General features: G+C 33.2%; 1 protein-coding gene across 4 annotated transcripts; it reads right to left on the reverse strand.

Annotated features, from left to right (window-relative positions):
- Positions 1-2,712: 2,712 nt before the first annotated feature.
- Positions 2,713-26,342, reverse strand: LOC118046994 (thaumatin-like protein 1). Of its 4 annotated transcripts, XM_035056130.1 has the most exons (3): positions 6,272-6,292; positions 4,954-4,979; positions 2,713-3,400 (listed from the first exon to the last, which is right to left on the reverse strand). In XM_035056130.1, the coding sequence occupies exons 1-3, from the start codon at positions 6,290-6,292 to the stop codon at positions 2,713-2,715; spliced, it is 735 nt and encodes a 244-aa protein (XP_034912021.1). The 4 variants fall into 4 exon arrangements, with proteins under 4 accessions (XP_034912021.1, XP_073267293.1, XP_034912020.1 ...); XM_073411192.1 differs by lacking the exons at positions 4,954-4,979; positions 6,272-6,292 and adding an exon at positions 26,147-26,342 and having other exon boundaries at positions 2,713-3,407; XM_035056129.1 differs by lacking the exons at positions 4,954-4,979; positions 6,272-6,292 and adding an exon at positions 3,878-3,935 and having other exon boundaries at positions 2,713-3,392.

The following is a 26,342-nucleotide window of genomic DNA, read 5'->3' on the forward strand; positions in this document are numbered from 1 at the left end:
CCCTAGTGTGGGGTGTGATCTTAATCGAGATTTTCATGAAAGAAAATTTATTCAAGCTCAAAATGGGACTAGCAAGGGATATATATATATATATATATATATATATATATATATATATATATATTAGAATGTGAACGGAATAACAAAGATGACCTTTCCTCACTCTAAGCACAATAGTTAAAATCAATAAACTTTGACCTCGTTTAGTATGATAGTTTAGACTTTTGCAAAGAAATACATTTCATGAGTCTATGAGCAACGAGTTCACTACATATCATTATGCATATATTTAAAATACCTAGTTCAAGAGTCATGGTGTGAAGGTGACGGTTCATTTCCTATTCATGCTTTGGTTTAGAGTTTAGTCATCTCAATGAAGGAGTTGCTTCATTCATATGTCATTCTACAAGTAGAATGTCAAAAATATCATTTTAAATAAACATAAAATCATTTTTTGAAATCAAAATGCAAGTTCAATTTTTCAAAATTCCACTAGAGGAAAAGATTTTGGTAAAAGAAATGAATCACTATAAGATCACGTGAGGCTTAAAAAGTGTATTTTTAAGCTCTTTAAAATTGGGTAGATGCGTAGAATGAAAACCAGAGCTGGTCTTTCACATACAGTCACAACTAGTTCGTCTAGCAACGAGAATGATATTTTCCTTAGGTGCCTCTCAAGAAGAGGCACCTACACCACCTGTATTGTCAACCTATGTTGCCTCTTTCCAGGGCTTGTTCACAGCGCAGAGGCGGCGGGCCTTCGCAACGGAATTAATTTACCTGCAAGTACGAGGCACAGTGGAAGGATGACCTTTCAATGTAAGTTTGTTATGTTTTTTTTTTTTAAATTATAACATAATTTATGAAGTAATCACTATTTCATTAATTTCATTTATTTTCAGGCTTCACAAACATTGAGGCCGCCCAAGTAATATCATCGACGTTTAAATCATCGATGGAGATTCCATTGTTTCAATGGAGTCAGATATCCAGACATTCTGAATGGATGCCTCAAATCAATGCATGGTTTGACAAATTTGAGGTTGGTGTTAATTTATAATTTTCAGCTTATTTTTAATAAATTATTAATATAATTGTAAATAAATTATTATTTTTATTTAAAATTAATTATTTATACACAAGACAAATTTTGCTGGGACATTGAGTATGACATTGTTGTGAGGAGGGTGTGGGAAAATCACGCGGCAACTATGTAACATCGAAAACAATGCAAGAATTTTTTTAGACAATAATTTATGTTTTGAAATGTAATTTTTGGTTGTGTGAAGTAGGTTGCGTGATTTTTGGTATGAAGCACAAAAAAGGACAAAAAAAACAGTAAGGGATAGGGGGTTCCAAGTCTGGAACAATGTTGCGGTTTGGAGGGATTTCAAACAGATATACTTCTTGAAAGATTTATGGCCGCACTATCTTGAGCACGTGACGCTTGAGCAGTTCACACGACGCTTACAATCCGGTGTTGGCAATCGGAATTGGCCAATTCATGGCTCTGGTGACAACACACACCAGCAGCTCCATTTCATTTGCTGCACATGCGAAACAGATGGTAAGATTAATTTAAATGAAATATATCATTCAATTAATTTGTTGTTAATAAATTTTTTTCATTATAGGCTACGTCTCTTGGACGTGAGCCGAGCCCGATGGAGCTGTTTGTGGAGACGTACATGTGAAGTCAAGATCGCCAAAAGGGGGTGCAACAGTTCGTTGACAACCGTGCTCAACATTTCATGGTATGTTTGTTCAACCATTTTATTTTCTAAGTTATTATGTTTATTGAATTGAATATGATGATTACTTTTTATTTTTTATTTTCAGGAGACCTATAATAATCAGTTGAGGGAGAGATACGGGGACGATCCTTTGACCCATCCGAAATTTGATCCGAATTTATGGATGGAGGCTGGATCATTAGGTGGACCCGATAAAAATTGGGTTTACAGGCTCTCTAACACTATGGCTGACAACTTGTAGTCGGCCTATAGTGCTTCAACCATTGGGAGCTCCTAATCAATATCGAGCTCCTAATCTAAGGAGTTCGTGGCCTTGCAGCAACACATGACTCAGCTCACCAAAAATACGACCATCTATCATCGGAGTACGCACAACTCAAAGCGTCTCATGCACAACAAAGAGCGGAGTCTGCACAACAAAAAGCGGCTTATGAACAACTTCGTGAAATGGTCATGAACATGGCATCACAGAGTGAAACATGTGCGCCTGATCCTTTTTGGCCGTATGAACCACAAGCCTCCTCCTCCTCCTCCTCCAGCTTCACCTTTATATTAATTTGTAATAAACGTTATTTACCTTTAAAATTTCATTTAATATTTTTTTGAAACACATTCATTTTGTAATGAATATTATTTAACTTTGATTTTTTGTTTTTGATGTTTAATATAAATTTTATTTGTATAATTGGTTTTTATTATCATTAATTTATATCATTTTATATTATGTATTATAAATAATTTTTTAAATTTTTTTATATAAAAAATCAATTACAAAGGGTTTTACCGACGGAATGAATCCGTCGATATTTGACAGTAGTTGCCACAATCACTGATGAATTTACAGACGGCTACATTCGGTCGGTATTTCATATAGTCAGAGTAGGGGTTAACATTTATTAAAGGTGTTGCCCTCCAACTCTTTCCGTAAAAAGAAAGAGTTGTGAACCACCACATTTGATCATGGACAAAAGGTAATCAAATAGTTGCCTCCACTAGGACAAGTGAACGTGCTCGATTTATCATCATAAGCATAACTATAAGCTTGAGGACACTGCTTCTTGAAGATCATCGAATATTGGCTAGGATGACATTTGTCAGGTGTACTGTACTCTCCTGTGCAGCAGAACTGCGGCTGGTTAAATGCCAAACACGCGCTCTTGCAGGCAATCACAGTCCCATCTGGCCCCCTCACTGCTAAACTAGGATCACAAACAACATTCACGTTAGCTGCACAGCTTGTAGAACTGCAGCCAGGAGAACCTCCTTGCGGGGTTACCGAAATCGGGATGTTAAAGCCATCAACAAGGCTGATATCATAAAAATCTAGCCCACCACTACCATTTAGAGTGAATTCTGCCAGGGATGCTGGTGGGATCGCACCGGCTCCGTTGCATTCTATGACACCAGAGGCACAGTCAGCTGTAGCACAAACAAACTTTCCCGAGGCATCTGTAGAGCATGGCGTTCTGGCCCACAAGCGGCCAGACCAATTGACAGGGACACTCAGCGAAGATGAAGCACCCGTCGCCAATGTGAAGCCAGTTGAAGATAAAGGCGGACGGCCAGCTGCCGTTAGAGTTCCTGGCCAGACTGTGTATGGACAGTTGTTTTTGAAGACGAAAGTCACAGATTGAGCTCCTGCATGCGTGCAAGATTTATTTTTGTTCATATCAATACCTAAATCTTAGTCGATTCAAAGAAAATTTTAAACAGTCATGGTTCACGAGGAAACTGATTCGAAAATATTTTTATGATCAAATAAAAACACAAACAAGGTTTAAATACATCAAACTCTAATTTTTTTATGTGAATCTATTTTTATTTTTCATATAAAAAGAATAGGACTTGAATCTAAGACTTGTCCTTCGTTTTCTCTTCGGACTAAAGTGCGTACATAATTCAATATTTAAAATCTTGCATTAATTCACTTAATTTTCTTTTAAAAAGATAACATAACCCAGGTTTTTTTAATATTTTGTTTTTGTTTTTTATCTGGAAACTCCCTCCTGGATAAGGTTATTGGATTCACGAAATCCATTGAATAATGAAAAGTAATTAAGTGAATAATATGCATAGTTAATAGAGCAAGAATCTAATATATGTAATATTGTAAAAGTACTTGCCACAGAGGAAGATGACGAGGGTGAAGGTAATTATAGCAAAGGGCATACGACTCTCCATTGTTGCGATGCTTCGATGGGCTGAATTAAGATCTTTTCAATTTTTTTCAAGAGATTTGAGGTAAGCAAGAAACACCCTATATTTTGAAAAGATTGTGTGTGCCAGTTAATATATATATTGTTAAATTTGCATACTTGGCAGTGGAAACTTTTGGAGCAACCAAACTCTTGGGTCCGCACAATTAATTAGTTGCATTGTTAGGAACAGCACAGCCATATAAATTACGTTGTTCTACACAATGCATTTCAATAGGTTACACTGTTAAGAACATCGTAAATCTATTGAAATATATTTTTTTTATTTCTTATTTTAATTTAAAACTTTAAATACTATTTGTCCTATGCAAATCAAAATAACTAATTTATTGATGTCATTTTATTCTCAATAATTATCATAATTATTGATGAAAATGATTAGTTGTAATCCAATAGGATTCCTTAATTCCTTAATTAATAATTATGATATTTGTCAATGAAAATGAAAGGTTACATTTACAATATGTTTTTTTTTTTAATTTATTCCATGTATGCTATTAATTATCTAAATTTATTTATAATCTTATTCATGATTTTTTTAATAACAAATTAACGTCGGTTCTTATGAATAAAAAACTCGTCAATAAAGAAAAATCTTGATGTTAATCCCCAAAAAATAGGTGATGTTATCAATTAAAAAAAAAAAATAATGTTAATCTCAAAAAATAGGAGATAAAAATAGGATATTTCATTTGTTTAGGAAGATTTTGACGTTAATCTCTAAAAATATGTGATTTCATTAATTCAAGAAAAATTGGACATTAATCACTATAATATATAATTTCATCAATTTTGGGAAAATCTTATGTTAATCCTTAAAAATAATAGATTTCATCAATTTAGGAAAAGTTGGATGTTAATCTCTAAAAATAGGAGATTTCTTTGATTTAGGAAAAAAATCGATATTAATCCCTAAAAATATGTGATTTTATTGATTTAGAAAAAAAGGATGTTAATCCCTAAAAATAAGGGATTTCATAGATTTAGAAAAAAACATTAACATTAATCCCTAGAAATAGGTGATTTATTTGATTTAAGAAAAAAAGGATGTTAATCCCTAAAAATAAGGGATTTCATCGATTTAGGAAAAAGCATTAACATTAAACCCTAGAAATAGGTGATTTATTTGATTTAAGAAAAAAAGGTTGTTAATCCCTAAAAATAAAGAATTTCATCGATTTAGGAAAAAAAATTATATTACTCCTTAAAAATAGACTATTTTCTGTCTTTAGGTGAAAAAATGGCATTAATCCTTAAAAATAGGTTATCTCATCAATTTAGAAAGAAAAAAAATGGACATTAATAACTAAAAATTGGTGATTTCATTGATTTTTAATAAATATTAATATTAATCCCTAGAATATAAATTTTTATTGAAAAACCTATTTACAAAAATGGGCGTCTGAATATGTCTAGAATGACCCGAAGGTGCCAACTATACTCATTAGGTCTATGTGAGGCCAAGTTAACCTAGCACGGATCCACTTGCAATGAAAGAGATAATATGTTATAAAACATAGATAATATATATAAAAAAAACATAATTACAAATAAAGATGATAAAAAAAAATATGATGGTTTTTTTTCCAATCATAATGGTGTCCCTTTGAGAGTGACCCCGCCAATAGAATAACAATTTGCTTCATAATAAAAAGGCAAATCAAGAGGTTATTGTAAGAGGCACCCTTCAAATATCGATCCTATTCAAGTTTAACAAAACAATTTCTTTTAAAAAACATAAAACTGTAATTCAATTGTAATAGCATACAATCATTATTTTTCTATATATTTTTGTTTTTTTATATGAAAATACCCCTACTGTATTTTTTTTAAAATGCATCCACATTAAAAACCTATCATAATGAAAAATTAAAAACAAATAAAAAAAACCAAATGTACACATACAAATTTCACAACTAGGGGCATCTTACCCTAGAGGTTGCCACACCATGGTGTAAATCCCAACATTTTAAGTGTCACAAATTATAACAGCCTCATTTGTTAAATTAGTTTATTCGTATAACTTCCACGTAATAAATAAATGAAGTAAATGTTTTTTTTTAATTCACAATAACTTCCTAAAATTTCTAATAAAAGTTTAGCAAAGTCTCCCCTATACCAGGAGATTCCAAGTTATCGAGAAATTTACCCTGCATACATTTCTATTCACATCCCAACCATGAGCACATCTACAAATGATCCAACTCAACTATTCAATTCATTCAAGATTATGATCATGATAAATTGTTTTATTCCATTTCCATCTCATAACACACATATAAATTATAAATTAAGATGAACATCCAAATATTGAAATTTCATATACAAACACAACATAGTTTAACATTCTAAACATAACCAATACATTATAATATTTCAAGCGCAAATTAATACATCTCGATGTTCCAAACACAAAATAGTACATGGAGTATATTATTATATTCATGTTACATGATTATTGCATAACAAAATACATAAATAAGCCCCAAGTCCCTAGCTTATACAAAAGGGGTTAATAACCTAATTTCTACTCCTAACATGCATGGGAGGGACTTGCAAATCATGATTTCAATATAAATAAATAAATAAAATAGAATACAATCAATTGCAAGGAAGAAAATATACAACACATTTACCTACTTAAGTCATATGCAATTCTACATACAAGAACTAGCGCTTTCAAGGATTTGCTAATTTGTTTCCCATAACTATTTCCCTTTTTTTTTTTTTTATATATATATATAGGTATTCCAAGTTATGATCAAGGGTATCCACCCCACCACTTCTACCCAAAATGGGGAGGTTATTGCCGATGTTGATGACCCTTATTAGCACCTTTAGTTGCCTATCCTGGGATCAACTAATCAAGTTCATAGAAATGCCGACACTAAAATAACCATTGGTGTCATTAACTATTTCATAGCCGAAATAGTTAATTAATGTTCCATGTTACCTTAGGAGGTCCCCGAGCATGTCGATGTCAAGAATCATTGAGATTATTAGCTTTCACCTCAAAAAGCAAATCAAGTTCCATGAGTTACGCTGATATCGACGTCACCCGCTGATATTATTAACTATTTCGAACTCGAATAGCTAATCAAGTTTCATATTCCACCACTCCTATACCAGCTGTGTCGATGTTAGCCAACTTGGCTAACATCATTAGCCTTCCATATTTAGGATGGTTAATCAAATTCGAGGAATGGCCGTCCATATGGATCATTGTTATTTTCCATTTCCTCCGTAAGAACCCATTATTAAATCTAGATTTCCATTTCCATTTTCTTCCCGTTCACCCTTTCCTTTTTCTCTTCTCTTCTCTTCTTTTTTTTTCCCCTCATCATTAAGCACCAAAACTTATGACTCAACCAATGATTAAAATAATTATGAACAAGAGAGGATATAGGTACCGAATACCTATGTGCCATCATTGCTCGATTTACACTCCCTTGTTGTTGTTGTTGTACTCCCCCGTGATTCCTCCTAAATTCACAAGTATAACACATTAGTTCATGTTTGGTTTTCATTTCGCAAGTAGCAAGGCAACAACAATATTAACTCTTTACATTTCATTGTTTTAAATCATCACGCAAATAATCAACTTCATTTTTAAATGTGGTTTATCCTCTCCCGGTGTCAAGATTCGATGCTACAAAAATTGTTGTGGGAAGGAAACTGGTTTTTTACCCCTATCATGACTAAATCCCCTATTTTAATAATTCTTGTTGAATCTACCAATTGGATGGCAGTTTGGCCTTTTTTCATATATTTATCTATATATGGAGCTCTAGAGCTCCAAATTAAGCGAGGTCAGATTCATTGGAAAGCTAACATCTCTAGCTACAATTTCTATGGGAGATGTTTCCAAAATTTTATCGTTTTAAGGCCCGAATGTCCCCTAGAATGTGTGTGATGAATCTACCTATAATTCATCGGCGATTCCTATGTGAGTTTTCTGCCAACCTCACTTCTCTTTTCTTCTACGATATTTATTTTCTATGGTTTCCTACATCTTATGACTCTTCCTATGCTGAAATTATGAGCTACCCCCCTTTTTTTGTGTAGATGATTTTTTTCTTACCACATTCACTCATTATCCACATTCTACATATACCATAAGTGTTCACCAACCCTAAATTTCAGAGTTCCTTTCCTCCCCCCATTCCATCCTCACATGGCTGACCACATTAAGTTTTTGAGTCAAAGAATTTTCTTTCATAATTGTGTGTGTTTTTCGTGTTCAGAACATCCTATGTAAACTAACTAACCTCATTCTAACAATCCATGCATGTCCCCTAAATTTCCTTCAAGAACCCTAATTTATAAAATCTAAAATTGGTGCATAATTCCTACTTAATTGTTAATTTGTTTTACACAATTAAGTCTAGGGTCCATATCTCTTGAGATTTTTGACACGACCAAAAGATTGATGTCTTCTCCTAAGTGCAAGAGTGTCGAAGTAATAAATAACCCGGCAAGACCGGGGTCGAACCATAGGGAGGTTAATTGTATAAATTATAGACAACAATAATATAACAACAACAACAACAATAACAACAATAATAAAGAAGAAGAAGTTGATGAGAACTTTGAGATGAAAGATTAATGTAAGGATTAAACAATAATAAAACAAATGTCAAGATTAGAGGATCCATTAATGGTATTTCAAACAAGTTTAGTATAAACTCTTATTATTCAACTGGAAACCACACACAAAGAAGGTTTCAATTAGATGATTTGTCATTAATAGTTCATTATAAATTGTTAACATGATCATATTATTTATCTTATTTAAGTAACACCAAACTTTTAAATATTATCAGGAATTCATGATGCTAACTTATGTTAATAACAAATCAAGTTCCTTTCATAGAATAGGTGTAGGTAAATACCATACAGTTGGGCTATGAGAGTGCCAAGCATTTGTTGTACCAAGTGTTATACAACACAAATCTAGATTAACCATTTAACAAGCAAGCTATTAAGAATTAGTAAGATAAAAAAGATAAGACATGTTAATATTAAACACTAAGGTTCATGTTAAGTTTACTCCAAACTTATTCTTACACCATTAATGTAACCTTTTCACCTTGACATAATAAACTTAGCTAAATATAATGAAGAAGAGAAACATAAATAAACAAAATAAGAACATAGATAAGATACAAGTTAACTAAGTAAAGGAAAGGAAATGAAATGCATAAACAAGATATTAATGAAAGCAAAACTTAAGAATTACAAAAACAAATATAAAGAGAGAGAGCAAGAACAAGTTCTTCATCTGAACATCCAAGCCCCCAAATGCATGGCAAATGCCTCCTTTTATAGGCCAAAATTTGAAACTATTGATTTGATGACTAATTGTTGAGTGGGTGGCCAACTCTTGACTTGATGAAAATCCTTATCTTCTGATCTAAATAAAATGTAATTGCTAGCATCAGAACTGGAACCACCTGTACCATGAAAGTTATAGGAAATTATCTTAGCTTTCTAGGAAAAAAAATTGAAGTCATTTGGACTTCTAGAACTTGAGATATGGCATGAACACTGAACAGTGTCTGGGCTGCAGAACAGATTCGGACTTCTCCTTTGTTGCTATAATTTGGACTTGAAAACAGCCTTTTTAAATCTTGGACTCCACTTGAAAGTTGTAGGCCTATGTCTTACCGAATTTGTCCAAACATTTGAGGTCATTTGAACATCTAGAACTCGAGATATGACCCAATTACTGAACAGTGTTCCAGTTTGGACTGCACCAACATCTCTTTTCTAAGTTTGTCCCTCTCTTTGTCCTTTCAATTTCAATACTTTTAACTCATCAATCAATCATTTTTTTTTATGTGATAGGCTTGCATTTAAGATGAACATTTATCATAAATTAAAGGTATCTTATATTATTAGGTATGTTATTATAAAACATGCTTTAGTTGAGGAGTTATTGATACTTCAAGTGCAAAATGATGATATAAAGCCTTGATAAAAATGCACTTTTACTAATCAATTTCAGAATTTATGCTCAAGTTAGTTAAAGATTTGGCCCCTCTTCTCGAGCTTGCAGTCGACCTTTGTCCCCCCTTTTCCTTCAATTTTTTTGCAGTTGTTTTCCTTGTTAGAACCCTTGCTATTGGTTGTTCTCTTTACTTAGGGGTCCTAGGTTTGTATAGTTTTAGGTGTTTTGGTGTTTTTCCCTCTATTTTTGAAGAAGGAAATCCGCACTCCCCCCTTTTTTCTTTAAGCTTCTAGACGGTCATGAAAGAGAAATGAATGGGGTATTTATAGTCCCCATTCTTTCTAATTATATATTGGCCCTTAATCTTCCTTTTATTTATAAATTGAGTCATATTCCTTATGCTCCTGATACTCTCTTATTTAATTTCTGAATTATTACTTTTATTTATTATGTTTCCCCTTCGTTTTTTTTCCTTCTTTTTTTTTCCAGGATTTTACAAATTTATTCTCAGGTTTCACATTCTCCTCTCCTAACAAAATTTCATCCATGGAATTTAAACTACACACATGTCTCAAGAAATAGGTGGGGGTATTTTTTCTTAATCTTCGATTCTCTCTCCCATGTTTCTTCCTCTATTTGTGAGTTCCTCCACAACACTCTGACTAATGGTATTCTCTTATTTCTCAATGCTTTTTAACCCCAATCCATGATCTTGACTGGCGAGGTCTCAAGTGTCAAATCTTCCCTTAGTTTAATAGGAATTAGAGGTAACACTCGGGAAGGATCCACTTCCGCCTTTCATAATAGTGATACATGGAACACATTGTGAATCTTCTTTAGGTGTGTCGGTAGCTTCAAGCGGTAAGCAACTGACCATATCCTAGCTATTATCTCAAATGGGCCAATGTACCTCTTAGCAAGCTTTTCTTTCATTCAAAACCAAATGATGCCCTTCCACGGTACCACCTTTAAAAATGCTTTATAATATGTAATTTCATAATTCTCGTTTATTTTAACAAGAATGAGAGCAATTTATAAGTTTCCAAAAAAAAACTAGTCGTTTTTAATCATTGTAGCTCCATTAACGGCTAAAACGATCAATCAATTCAAATTGGTCAAGTCAATCGGTTGATCGTTTCCTATAGATTCTCAAATGTTCTTTACAGATGAACAAGTGGTAGACTAGTTCACTTGGTATTACCAAGCAGTCGACTGGTTCAACTTAAATACCAGATTTTAACAGTTTGAACCTCCTAAATCTTGAACCTATACTAATCTTATATGTATGTGTGTGTGTGTGTGTATAGACACACACACACACACACAAAGTTAAGTGTTTGAGTTCATTTTCATTGTGTTATTAAGCTAAAATATAAATATTTACATAATTACTAAAATGATCAATTAATTCCTAGATTCTCAAATGTTCTTCACTTGTTTTGGTGGCTAGGTTTCAGAGAAGAACAAGACTATTTTTTTTTCCTTACACTTTCACTTCATTTTTTTTCTTTTCTCTAACTTAAGTTTTTCTTCAAGGGTTCCTAGGGTTTCTTACCCACTCTGTTTTTCTCTCTCTCTCTAATTTTTATTTGGAGGCTAGAGTTTTTTTTTACACCTCCTCCTTTTCCTTACATTGCCTTTCTATTTATAAGCAATAGGGGTAGGTTCTAGAATTTTTATAGGTGAAACAATCATATCCTTTGATTTCTTTTGGTCAATTTTGACCCTTCATCATTGTCGCACGTGTAAATATATTTTTTTATTTTTTGAAAATGTTTTGAATTTTTTTAAGATGAAATATTTTGGAGAAAACCGGGTATTTTAATACTGGATTTGTATTTTACAGTGTAAATATACAACCCAATATTATGCAAAATGGATAGAGAAATATTTGAGAAAATTAAAATTTTTTTTAAATGATTTTATAAATTTTTTTTTCAAAAAAAAAAAATGAGGGCCGAGCTAGATCCAGCCCAGCCATTTGGGCGGGGCCAAAATTGGCCCGGCCTGAGGCCGAAGTTAATTAATTAGTCGCTGCATGCACAAATCAATTCTGCATGCAATGTGATTAGTACTTAAAAGTGCATGTTTATCAAGGTTTTATATCATCATTTTGCACTTGAAGTATCAATAACTTCTTAACTAAAACATGTTTTATAATAACAAGTCTGATACTATAAAATGCCTTAATATATGGTAAATGTTAATCTTAAATGCAGGCCTATCACATAAATCAAAGAATTGATTGATGAATTAAACAACTGAAATTTTGAAGATAAAGAAAGGTGAAACTTAGAAAAGAGATGTTGGTATAGTCCAAATTAGAACACTGTTCGATAATTGGGTCATATCTCAAGTTCTAGATGTCCAAATGATCTCAAATGTTTAAACATATTTGGTAAGACATAGGCCTACAACTTTCATGTGGACACCAAGATCTAAGAAGGCCATTTTCAAGTCCAAATTATAGCAACAACGGAGAAGTCCGAATTTGTCCTACACCCCAGACACTGTTTAGTGTTCAGCCCATATCTTGTGTTCTAGAAGTCCAAATGACCTCAACATTTTTTTCCTGAAAAGCTAAGAGAATTTCCTTAAACTTTCATGAGTACATATAGTTTCAGTTCTGATGTTAGCAATGACGTTTTATTCAAACAAGAAGATAAGGATTTTCACCAAGTCAAGATGTGGCCACCCACTCAACAATTATTCATCAAATCAATAGTTCCAAAATTTGGCCTATAAAAGAAGGCATTTGCCATGCATTTAGGCATCTTGGTGTTCAGATCAAGATCATGCTCTTGCTCTCTTTCTTTGTATTTTGTAATGTTTAAGTTTTATTTGATGTTATATTAATCTCTTGTTTATGCTTTTCATTTCCTTTCCTTTATTTGTATAATTATGTTCTTATCTTGTTTATTTATGTTTCTTTCTTTCATTATGTTTAGCTAAATATGTTATGTCAAGGTGAAAAGGTTACACTAATAGTGTAAGAATAAGTATAATATAAACTCAATATGGACTTTAATGCTTGATATTAACATGTTTTATATTTATTATCTTACTCACTTTTAATACCTTGCTTGTTGAATGGTTAATCTAGATTTGTGTTGAACAACCCTTGGTACAACAAATGCTTGGCACTTTCATAGCCCAACCGTATGGTATAACCTACACCTGTGCTATGAAAGAAACTTGATTTGTTGTTAACATAAGTTATTACCATGAATACCTGATAATGTTTACAAGTATTGGCATTACTTGAACAAGATAATTAATGTAATCATGTTAACAATTATAATCTCATTGGAACCTCCTTTGTGTGTGGTTTCCAGTTGAGTAATAAGAGTTTATACTATACTTGTTTGAAATACCATTAGTGGATCCTCTAACCTTGACATTTGTTTTTATCATTGTTTAATCCTTACAATAATCTTCCATCTCAAAGTTCTCATTAATTTCTTCATCTTTTTTTTTTTACTACTACTACTACTACTATTATTTACATTCTTGTTAGATTTTATGTACGTTAAGTATGCTCTGTGTTTGATCAAGGATCTTGTCATTGTTGGTCTTGCCTTGTTCATTCGTATCAGAAATCTATTTATATTATATAATATATCTCTTTGATCTTTTCATAAACTCAGTATATAGGCTGGAAACCTGTGACTCGATCTTTTAGATCATTCTCAGGTATAACAACGCCACATACTGAGTATTATTATTATTATTATTATTATTATTATTACTATTACTATTTCTATTATTGTTATTATTGTTGTTGAATTGTTATTTATAATTTATACAATTAACCTCTTTGTGGTTTGACCCTGATCTTGCCGGGTTATTTATTACTTTGATACTCCTGTACTTGGGGGAAGACATCAATCTTTTGGTCGTGTCAAGCATCGCGGTGATCGTCCACCCTAAAAAAATGATATTTGTAGTCTATCTAGCAAAATATGAAGAGACAATGAATTCTTGTCTCTTATCGAGAAAATATAAACTGGGAGTCGCCACCTAGTATTTTGGTCAATAGAAACCCTAACTAGTCTCAGAGATCGGGTATGGAGACTAATTGTGTAAAGAGAAGGTATTAGCACCCCAACTACATCCTATCTAAGGTAAGCCGCATTGTTTTATTTGTCTGATCAAAATCTAAGGTTTTGTTGTGTTTTCTAGTTGTTTGTCTTGTCTGTCTACGATTTAAGAAAAGCCCTCATCTGTAAGAAAGTTCTTATCTTAATGGGATAAAACCTAATTCTTCTATGTTGTCTAAAAATTCTTTTTTAATATTGGGAATACATTTTATGTATAAATTCATAATCCTTAATACTAAAAAAAAAAAAAAAACAGAATATTTTTTTTTGTTTTTTTAATTTTGGCCAATGTTCTCTTGACTTTAATAAACTGGTTATTAAAGCCAAAATGCATACTAAGACATTATTTTTTGGTGTATGAAAAAAACACTATGATTTTTTTTTGCTTTGAGACACTTGGCCGTATGCACAAAAATATTTTTTCTTTTTATAATGTTTTTTTGTATTTTTGAAAGTTTTGATGAAAACCAAGTATTTTAATAACAGATTCGTATTTTTACAACGTAAAATACAGATCGATATTAACTAAAATGGATAAAATAAAAACTACAGAAAATAACTAATGTTTTTTTGTTCAAATGGGCCAGCACCAGCCCAAAAATATATAATTAGCTAGTTATTGTGCACAACACAGTTATTTTCATTTGCTACAGAATGTGAATTGTTCATGTGCTACATGCAAATGAAAGCAAAGGGAGAGGGAGCAAAGAAGGGGAAGAAGGAAGAAGAGAGAGGCGGGGAAACTGACTTATAGTGGCTGTTGTGGAGGCTCACGGTGGTGCTCATTAGTGGTGGTGGTTCCAAGCGGCACTGCTATCGGTGGCAGTGGACGGTTTCTTCCACTTGTCTTCCCCTGTTTTCTCTCTATTTTTTCTTTTTTATTCTTCTCCTGTTCTTCCTTTCTTTCTTCCTCTTCTAGTCTTTTTTTTTTTTTTTTTCTTTCAGTGCTTTTCACCTCTCTTTTCTCTTCTTTCCCTTCTCTTCTTTGCCCTCTCTCTTCTATTCTCACTGCTTTTTTTTTTTGCTCCCCCCTATTTTTATAGGCAAAAAATAGGGGGGAGAGACCGGGGCGATGCAACATGTTGCCACCCCTCCACTACCCTCCCAACATATGGAAAGTTTTTGGGCAAGTGGGGGTCTTATGTTGCCGTCTTTTTTATGCTTTTTAGAGGGAGAAGTCGGTGAAAATAGGGGGAAGAACAAATCTTCTTCTTCCCCTACTTCGCACGTCTAGGGGAAGAAAAAAACTCACAGTGCCATTCAAAATGACACCGTTTCGGTCCCTTTTTTTCCTTTTTATTAATGAATAGTGCATGAAACAGCGGTGCACCATTTCATTTAGATGTAAAAGGCAGCAAAAACGTGTCAGAGTTCACATTGGTCCTTAATTTGTTATTTGTTCAATCAAGTCCTCAATTTCAATTTTGAATTTTAAAATCAATGCAATTGCATCCCTGCCGAAAATCAAACAGCAGCCATGAAGTTGGCCGTCGTTTTCACTTTGGTCCTTGGTCTTGAATTTATGTAATTTGACCCCTTTGATCTAGTTTTAATTGCAACCCCTCTATTTATGTTTGTTTTCGGTCCTTGATTTCGGATTTCTTCAATTAAGTCCTTAATTGGTCATCAAACTTCAATATTTATGTAATTAAACCCTTGATTTGACCAAATTAACTCTCAAAAATTATAATTTGACCCTATAACTTTAATTTCTTCCAATTAAAGCCCAAATTATCTCCAAAATAAATTTTTATTGCAATCAAAACCTCCATAAATTAAATTAAACCTTCAATAAAATTTAATTGAGTTCATAAACCTTTGATTTTGGACTTTTCTTCCTTAAATTGATTTTTCTTTGCCTATAGGGCTATCACTAGTAAACAAAATATTGTCAAATTTTAAATTTTGTATTTTTAAACCTCCTTAACCAATTTTGACCCTTTTATGAGCATTTTGATATCCTTTTTTTCACTGCTATATTTTTTGATAATATTTTTTTCATTTTATTATTTTTTTTAAGAGAGAAAAAAATATGAATTGGGGAATAACTCAAAAACGTGTTATGTCAATCATTATTGTATATTTGGTACAACATGGTTGTGTTTTATAAAGCTCACACCAAATCTTAATCATAAAGAGTGGGAAGAAAATAGGGTTGAAAAACTTCACTGCCATTTTTCAAAATTAGACGACTTGTTTCCTTTCAAACGGTAGCCAAAAAGTTCCCATACACACTCTTTAGTGCGCTTCTTCTTTACAAAAAAAAAACTAAAAATATTTGTTAGCATGCATTTTGGGCTTTAATAACCAGTTTATTAAAACAATGAGAACTACGCCTATATTTCAAAAAATACAAAAAAAAAATATTTTCTTTTCTTTTAGTATGTAGGATTACGAACTTATACATAAGATGTATTCCTCATATTAAATAAAAAGGTAGTTCTTTTTTTTTTTTTAATATTGACATTAAAATGATTAGGTTTTGACCTGATAAGATAAGGATCTCCTGGCTGAGAAAGACTTTTCTTAAACCTTTGAATTACTAAAAATTAGAAAACACAACAATATGTTAGTTATATCAGACAATGAAACAATGCAGATTACCTTAGGTAAGGTGTATTAGGGTTGCTAATACCTTCTTTTTACGCAACCAGTCCCCATGCCTGATCTTTGAGGCTAGATAGGGTTCTGAATGATCAAAATACTAGGTGGCGACTCTCATTCCCTCTTTCCACTAATAAAGGATAAGAATTCCTTGTCTTTCCCATTTCCCAATCCGAGAGGATGTTAGTCGTGATGTCATACATGTGCGGCAACCATCAACAACTCTTATAAGCCATCAGGAAACTCTATTGTGTATAACAACCAACCACATAACTCAAGAAGCTCCGACTAGTAGTAGCAACTTTAAAACAACCACTTACCCTCTCCCATGGTGACGGTAGCTCCTATAACTAGTAGAGAGAAGAACTAAAGAGGAAGAGGAATTACAATAGAAATAGAACAAAGTAGAAATTTGAACTCAGCCGAGCTTCTTTCTCTCGTAGCCGTGAGCCTCACTGTTGGGGTTAGCAGGAAGAGGTAGGACTTATCTACCATGTCAAGGTCCTCACGTGATCTCAGGTCTCATCGACATGACACGCCAACAATGATAGTTCTCTTCAGGGCGTGCAGCAGACACAACCTACTTGCAATAGATTCCAAACATCTCCAGCCATTCCTGAAGATGAAATATTCATGTTAGGATTGAAATTTGTTAATGTTGTTTAGTTGTATGAACATAATTTTGAGGTGATGAGAAAGTTGTTTGATTTGGAGTTTTGTTATAAATATAATATGACATAAGTATAATATGAAAATAATAAATGAGCATTATTGATTTTAATTGTTTGATTATAAAATAATTAACAAGTCTGAATTGTGATTTTGAAGATATGATAGACAATGTTGTACATTTTTTTATAAAAAGAAATGTTGATTAGAAATTGTTTGTTAATTGGTTATGTGCATATAAGAAATAAAAACATGCAAAATGTTTGAGATATTTGTTTTTGGAAGTTAGTTGGATGAATATTATAAGATGGTTGAATATAACCATCTTATAATATTACTCAAAAAAAAAAAAAAAGTTCCAAAAAATTTCAAAAAACTTTTCAAAACATTTGTGACTTTCTCGCATTTTTTTTTATCAATTTTGATTAATATTGGTTTGTATTTTTATATTATAAAAATACAAATCTAGTATTAAAATACAGTTTTCTTTGAAATGTTGTATATATATATATATATTTGGAAAACAATTTTTTTTTTTTGTTTTCATGCATATGACCAAGTCTCTCAAAATATAAAAAAAATATTTCATATTGTATTTTCATGCAAAAAAAAAAAAAAAAAATATATGTGTTAGTATACATTTTGAGTTTTAATAACCAGTTTATTAAAACCATGAGTACTAGGTCTATATTTCAAAAATACCATAAAAAATATTTTGTTTTCTTTTAGTATTTGAGATTACAACTTTTTATATATAAACATTACAACGGTTAGGTTTTCATCGATATTAAAAATATAGTTCTTTTATTTATTGATATTAGGACGGTTAGGTTTTTACTCGATAAGATTAGGGTCCCTTTACTAAGGTGATCTTTTCTTAAACCTTAGACAGACCGACAATTAGAAAACACAACAATACTCTAGTTATGTCAAACAATCAAACAATGCATCTTACCTTAGGTAAGGAGTATTATGGGTGTTAATACCTTTCATTTATGCAACCAGTCTTCATGCCCAATCTCTAAGACTAGTTAGGGTTTCTAGTAACCAAAATACTAGATAGCGACTCTCATTCTCTCTTTCCATTAATAAAGGATAAGAATTCCTTATCCTGTCAATTTCGCCACACTAGATGCCAATATGGAATTTCAAGAGGACGCTCATCGCGATGTTGCATCATGCACAACAATTGAGAAAGGGGATGGTTTGATTTTGGTCTCGACTTGAGTTGTTTTTGTTGTGATATTCAGGATTGATGTTGTTGATCATTATTAGTGTCGCATAAGCCTTGCACGACGTCAACTTGAGTGTGGTGGTCTTTGTCAGCGATTCACGGGTAAGGGACTGGTTGTGGTTCGGGAAAGTATTAACACCCCTAGCGCTCCCTATTTGAGATAAGCTACTTCATGGTTTTGTAACAACATCAAAAAAATTTAATCAATATATTTGTTTGACTCCCACATAAAGAGTAAATGGAGTAATTATTTTTTTTTGTTAAGTTCACCGAAATTTCTAAAGAAATTTTGGCAGAGTCTCCTCTATACCGGAAGATCCCAAGTTATCGATAATTTACCTTGCAGACAATTATAATCACATCCCACCCATAATAACATCCATAATTGGTACATTCAACCATTTAATTCATTCGAGAATATACTCAGGACAAATCTTCATTCTCAATCTCCATCTAATATCACATGCGTAAGTTAGTAATTAAGATAACCATCCAAGCACTGAAATTTCATATATAAGCACACCACAATTTAGCATTTTGAACATAAGCTATTACGCTATAATTTTTCCAAGTATAGATTAATACATTAATATTCCAAAAACAAAATAATATAAGGAGTATACTATTCTATTCAAGTTACTTGTTTACTGTATAACAAAATTACATGAAAAATCCCTAAGTTCCTAACTTATACAAAAGGGATAAGGAACCTAAATTCTACTCCTAACGTGAATGGGAGGGACCTGCAAAACATAAATTTTCCATACCATTAAAAATAACTAAAATACAAACAATTCAGGAAAGGAAATTTATACAGCACATCTACCTACTTAAGTCATATGCAATTTCAATACACCACCACCAACCCCTTTTAAGGATTATCCAATTTATTTCCTTTAACTACTTCTCCCCATGTTAGGAAGACTACTATCGACACTATTGACCTCCATTAGTGTCTTTAGTTGCCCATCCTGGGGTCAACTAATCAGATTCATGAAAATGCCAATACCAACACGTCCATTGGTGTCATTAATTTTTTTTGGACCGAAATAGTTAATCAATGTTCTAAGCTACCTTGGGAGGTCCTCGAGTATGCCGATGTCAAGGATTCTTGACATCATTAGCTTTCACCTCGGAAAGCTAATCAAGTCTATAAGTTTTGCCAATATCGACGTCACCCGCCAATATCATTAACTATTCTAACCCCGAATAGTTAATCAAGTTTATAAATTTTGCCAATATTGACGTCACCCGCTAATATCATTAATTATTCTAAACCAGAACAGTTAATCAAGTTTTATATTTCTCCTCCCACGTACAGGTAATACCGATGTTACCCAGCTTGGCTAACATCATTAGCCTCCCATATCAGGGATAGGCTAATCAAATTCGAGAAACATTCATTACCAAAATTCATTGTTATTGTTCATTTCCTCCAAAAGAACACATAATTTAAATTTAGTCCTCCTTTTCTATTTTCCCATCATTTAACCTTTCCTTTCCCCCTTTTCTCTTCCTCATCAATAAGCACCAGATTTTTATAGTTCAATAGTTAGTTAAAATAATTATTAACTAGAGGAGATATAGGTATCGAGTACCTAACTATTGTATACGCTCGACTTGCGTTCCCCTGTTGTTGTTATACTCCTCCTGCGGTTCCTCCTGAAACCACAAACACCCATCATTATTCCATATTAGTCCACATATCACAACACAACAGCAACAATGGCAACAATAATCATTTCTATTTTATCAATCTTTTCTTTCTCACTTACATTCCTCATTATTATCCTTTAACATTTTCAGCTCATTAGTAGTCCAAGTGGACATCATGAATTCAATTTTGATCACAGTTTATTCTTCTTCTTTTTTAAGATCAAGACACACTTTACGAAGGGCGAGAAAACAAATTCTACCCTTAATACAGTTAAATTTCATTGTTTTATCGACTTGGCCGAAATAGCCAACAGGGGTGGCAGCTTGACCTCTCCTCAGATTTTTATTTGTATATGGAGTTACAAGACTCCAAATTAGGAGGCCTCAGACTCGATGGAAAGCTAACACTCCCAAGTACAGCTTCTATGAATGGACCCTCCCTAGATTCTATCATCTTCAGGTCCAAATTCCCTTAGGAACCAGGGCACCGAACCTGCCCTGTTTTGTCAATGGAGAAGGTATCTATAATTTTTATCTCCAATCCTACTTCCCCATCAAATATAGCCATGTTTTCACCTAATGCATTGTAACCTGGAATGTAGGTTCCTATTCCTTACAAGTTACAATTTGTAACTACACTACATCAACACATCTAATTAATTAACAGGGGAGTCATACGTTCTCCTCTGTTTGTTCTTCCCCTCTAGCGGCCGATCCTTAAATATGTTCCTTCTCTCTTTTACACACACACACACACACACACTCAATCACCACATTTCCTTATTGTTCACCTCCTGAAAACTATTTCAATTTTGCAATAAGGAAAACAACGCAAAAAATCAAAATTTCCCTTCTTTCTTTACAACCCTATGGCCGACCACTATTTCCCCTTAGTCTTTGATTTTGTTGAAATCTTCTTGCATAATTTCATCCTTTTTAGGCTACCTATGCTGCTCAACTCATTTAGTTCCAATCAATTCCACATTTCCCCAAATTTACTCAAGGACCCTAATCTTTCAAACTTCAAATTAATGCACAATTCTTGTATGAATTTAATTTGGCTTTCCCTTGGTTTAGAATTTCATACCTGGAGGAAATTTAGGTTTGATTTCTAGTTTGATTAAAGTTTCCTAACCTGTTTCTCCTCTACAAGCAGTCGACCTCCATGTAGTAATTGTAAGGTTTGTGCAGGTATAGAAATTTAGGTGTTTTCTCTTAGGCTTGGTGAAGGAAAATCTGAAAATTTGCCCTCCCTTTTCTTTTATTACCTCCTCGGTCATGGATGAGAGAAGGAATGGGTATTTATAGTCCCATCTCTTCTTAATTCCATTTCAGCCCCATCTTTTTCCCTTTTTCTTATTTTAATCCCCTTTTTTGTATTATAATTTTTTTTTTGAATTATTATAAACTCCCCCCTTTTTTGTGTACTTTATTCTCAGGCTTCATAGGTTTGATGTAATTTAAAGGTTTTGAAAGTTGTCTTGTCAATGACTTCTTAGAAAGAGAAGAAAATTTTTTTCTCAGTAAGGAGATCCTTATTTTATCATGTAAAGAAAACCTAATTGCTCTAGCATCAATAAAAACAAAACAAACTTTTCTATTCAATATCAATAATATGTCTTACGTATAAGATCGTAATCCTGGATACCAAAAGAAAACAAAATATTTTTTTGGTTTTTTTTTTTAAAATATAAACCAAATTCTCAAAGCTTTAATAAACCAATTATTAAATGCCAAAATACATGCAAAAATATACTTTTAATTTTTCATATGAAATACGATATGATTTTCTTTGTATTTTTAAAACACTTGTCCATATGAAAATCAAAACATTTAATTCTCTTTTTTTTTCTTTTTTAATTTGTTTTAGTTTCATCTGAAAAAAAACATGCATAAAAAAATTTAACAAACACACCCACTCAAACACTCTTTTTTACCATGTTTAAGCAGTCACTGATTACATGTTTACAAATCAATCAAAATTCAAAATAACTCAAACAACACAACCCCCTAAAATTCAGGAACAGTGTCAGAAAGCCCTCTGGAATTGCAGAAACAGTAGTGGTGTGTTGCTCTACGCACCCCTGCCACCAGCAGCGTATAGGTTCATGCGCTGTTGCCAGTGAAGGGTGAATCAAGAATGTCTTCTTCTCTGTCTTCCTATGCTGGCAATGACTTGTAAAACACCCTAAAACATAACAAGAAATAGAGTAAAATTTTCTTTCTTTTTCAGATATGTTTCATCACATATCTTATTTTTAATTCACATCTTCTTCTCCTTTGCTTTTGGTAGCTGGAAGCAAGGAGGAGGAACGGCCAAGAGAAGGGCATCAATGTTGGAGAAAGGGACAACAATGGATATATGGGCATACAAAGGTTGGTGTCAGTTGGGAGGCTTCGATGAAGGCTAGTCTATGCTGATGAGGGAAGTTCTATTATGGTTGGCGGTGAGGGAAGATACGGGGATCTATGGACTACTGGATCTCTGGTGAGGACAACACTGCTACGGCTAATGAGGGAGACCGTGGGTCTGTGGCCACTAAAGCTACGTTGGAGATATGAGTGGTTATTTGGTTGATTTCGGGTTGGTTAGGAGAGAATGGGGAAGATGGAGATGAGATGCAGACAATGGGAAAAAATGGCTAAGAGAGAGATCTCGTGAGGGGTTATCTTGGCTATGAGGGAAGGCTCCTTCGGGTGTAAGGGAAGAAGGCCAAAAATCCAAAGGGAAGGGGGCGGCAACTCCTCTTGGTTGTGAGAGAAAATTTAGGTTTAGGGTTTTATTTTTATGGTTGCCTAATTTTTTAAGTGGGCGGCAGCTCCTCTTGGTTGTGAGAGAAAATTTGGATTTAGGGTTTTATTTTTATGGTTGTCTAAATTTTTTTGTTTCAAAATTGCCTCCCTGCTTTTGTGTGTGTTAGAGACTCCTATTTATAGGCAAAAATATTGTTAGGTCCCCAAACTTGGTCCTTCAACTTCTTTTTTTTTTTTTGTAAATTTGATTTTTCTTATTTTTTTGAAAATGAAGAATATCAACATCGACTCAACGAGAAGAATCAATGATTTGAAAAAAAGACACATTAAAAGTCGAATGTATTCAAAAGACCTTTAATAATTTAAATTTGTTTTTAGACAACATTGAAAATGCTAAAAACGATGCAAATATATCAAGAACTTATATTTTTTGGGTTTTTGTTGTTTTTGTTGTTTTTTGATTTTTTAAATAACTTATCAAAAAGATGGGTTGAAAATTGTGTAGTAACAATTAGTATATGTCATTTGCAGTTGTTGTTCTAGGATTCAAGCAACAATACACCTAATAGGAAGGTGAATTAAGTGTTCCACTAATAATAACAAATATTAAAATTAATTTAATTAAATACAATTAACCAACAATATAATTAAATTGCATAAGTAAAAAGTAAAGGGATAGGAATTGTAAACCTGGTTTTTAACATGGCTTGGAATGTCTATATCCACACCTTAAGCACCCAATTGGTCTTGTGTATTTTGTTCTCTTACTAGTCTAAGTTGAAGATTACAATTGTTACTTGATGAATCCACACCAAGATTTTACACCACTTGAAGATATTCTTTTTTTGACAGTTTGAACCTACTGAATCTTGAACCGATACTAATCCTATATATATATTTGTATATGCTTCCCTCAGCTGAAGTCATTTGGCTTCAATACTTGTTAACAGATTTGCAGGTTCCCTCAGTCTCTGCTCCTACCATTTGGTGTGATAATCTTGGTGCTACCTATCTCTCAGCAAATCCTATCTTCCATGTTCGTACTAAGCATGTTGAAGTGGATTATCACTTTGTCCGTGACCGTGTTGCCAAGAAAGAAATTCAAATTCGTTTTGTTCCCTCTCAAGATCAACTTGCCGATATCTTCACTAACCACTTCCTGTTGCATCCTTTACTGCTTTTCAGTTCAAGCTTCGGGTTGATCCCCCACTCTCAGCTTGAGGGGGCATATTATAGAATGTATATCATATATCTATCAGAATAGGAAATTAATATAGGATGTTGTAATCATTACAGTTACTCATGTATCTATTAGAATAGGAAATTAATATAGGATGTTGCAATCATTATAGTTACTGCAGTGTTCTGCTGCCTTTATATAAATAGGAAGGTTGACTAAGGCACAACCCAAAACATTTCATTATTCTCAACTCCGCACTACACCAAAGTACTGATTTTCAAAAGATGATCACAATAATGCTACAACCGTGCTACATTCAACATTGTACTTTCCATGAGTTATCCTTTCTATTTTTCAATTCCTTTGCTCCAAATAATGTGTTACCCTTTTAATATTCTTCTAAGTCAACATGCACTTCTACTAATTGATCTAACTTCGAATGTGGTGGGCTCTAAATGAGCATACAAGATTAAACGTATGGCTATATAAAGCATGTTTAGTGGCTATAGGCTATTATCAACAAAAAAGGGATTTATTTTCAAGAGATATTTATTTAGTGGCTATAGGCTATAGGCTATAGGCTAAATTTATTTATAATTAAAATGAGCATCGCACGCTTACCATTAAAACCAGTCAAAAATCCCCTAAAACGGTTAGCACCTGATGACAATGTTTTGAAATTGAATTCGACACTGCATCTACCTAGTACATATAAGTTGAAGGATTGGTACCTTGACCAATGAACCGAAAATATCGTTAATTGATAATGAATGGCATACAGTTTTACCATATCAACAGCATGAAAATTGATAATCGATTCTTTTGGGATATGTCAATCCCAAATCTATTATTCCATTTCTTTATTAATTATCATAAAAACATTTATTAAATGTGTTGTCCTCCAACTCTTTCCATAAAAAGAAAGAGTTGTGAACCACCACATTTGATCATGGACAAAAGGTAATCAAATAGTTGCCTCCACTAGGACAAGTAAACGTGCTCGATTTATCATCGTAAGCATAACTGTAAGCTTGAGGACACTGCTGCTTGAAAGTCATCGAATATTGGTTAGGTTTACATTTTTCAGGTGAATTATAGTCTCCTGTGCAGCAGTACTGCGGCTGGTTAAATGCCAAACACGCGCTCTTGCAGGCAATCACAGTTCCATCTGCCCCCTTCACTGCTAAACTAGGATCACAAGCAGCATTCACGTTAGCTGCACAGCTTGTAGAAGGGCAGCCAGTAGAACCTCCTTGGGGGGTTACCGAAACTGGGATGTTAAAGCCATCAACAAGGCTTATATCGTAAAAATCTTTCCCACCATCACCACTTAGAGTAAATTCTACCAAGGATGCTGGTGGGATCGCACCGGCTCCGTTGCATTCTATGACGCCAGAGGCGCAGTCAGCTGTAGCACAAACAAACTTTCCCGAGGCATCTGTAGAGCATTGCGTTCTGGCCCACAAGCGGCCAGACCAATTGACAGGGACACTCAGCGAAGATGAAGCACCCGTTGCCAATGTGAAGCCAGTTGAAGATAAAGACGGACCGCTAGCAGCCGTTAGAGTTCCTGGCCAGACTGTGTATGGACAGTTGTTTTTGAAGTCGAAAGTCACAGATTGAGCTCCAGCATGCGTGCAAGCTGCGCAAGATTTTTTTTTTTTTATATATCAATAATTAAATCTTGGTCAATTCAAATAAAAACACAAACAAGTTTTAAATACATCAAACTCTTGTTTCATGCTAATTTATGTGAATCTATTTTATTTTTTTTTCATATAAAAAGAATAGGACTTGAATCTAAGACTTGGGCTTCGTTTTCTCTATGGGACTAGACGTCCGTACTTAATTCAATATTTAAAATCTTGCATTAATTCAGTTATATATTATATGAAAAGTAATTTCTATTGCATACGCAAACAGAAAATATATATATATAAGAGCGAGCAGAATAATCAAAGTGAATAATATGCATAATAGAGTTTTCCATGCAAGATGCTAATATATGTAATATTGTAAAACTACTTGCCATAGAGGAAGATGACGAGGGTGAAGGTAATTATAGCAATGGGCATACGACTCTCCATTGCCGAGATGCGTCGAATTAACACTTTTTCAGTATCTTTTAAGAGAATTGAGGTAAGCAAGAAACACTCTATATTTTAAAAAGATTGTGTTTGCCACTTAATAAATAGTGTTAAATTTGCAGACTAGTAAACAGCCAA

Source organism: Populus alba, chromosome 1 (assembly GCF_005239225.2).
Source record: "Populus alba chromosome 1, ASM523922v2, whole genome shotgun sequence".
NCBI classification, from domain to species: Eukaryota; Viridiplantae; Streptophyta; class Magnoliopsida; order Malpighiales; family Salicaceae; genus Populus; species Populus alba.

Excerpts from the sequence above, each read along its gene's own strand:
- LOC118046994 (XM_073411192.1), bottom strand. The coding sequence starts at position 26,204 with ATGGAGAGTCGTATGCCCATTGCTATAATTACCTTCACCCTCGTCATC. Across the intron at positions 3,408-26,146 it reads CCTCGTCATCTTCCTCTATG|CTTGCACGCATGCAGGAGCT; the intron begins GCAAGTAGTTTT and ends ACAAAAATAAAT.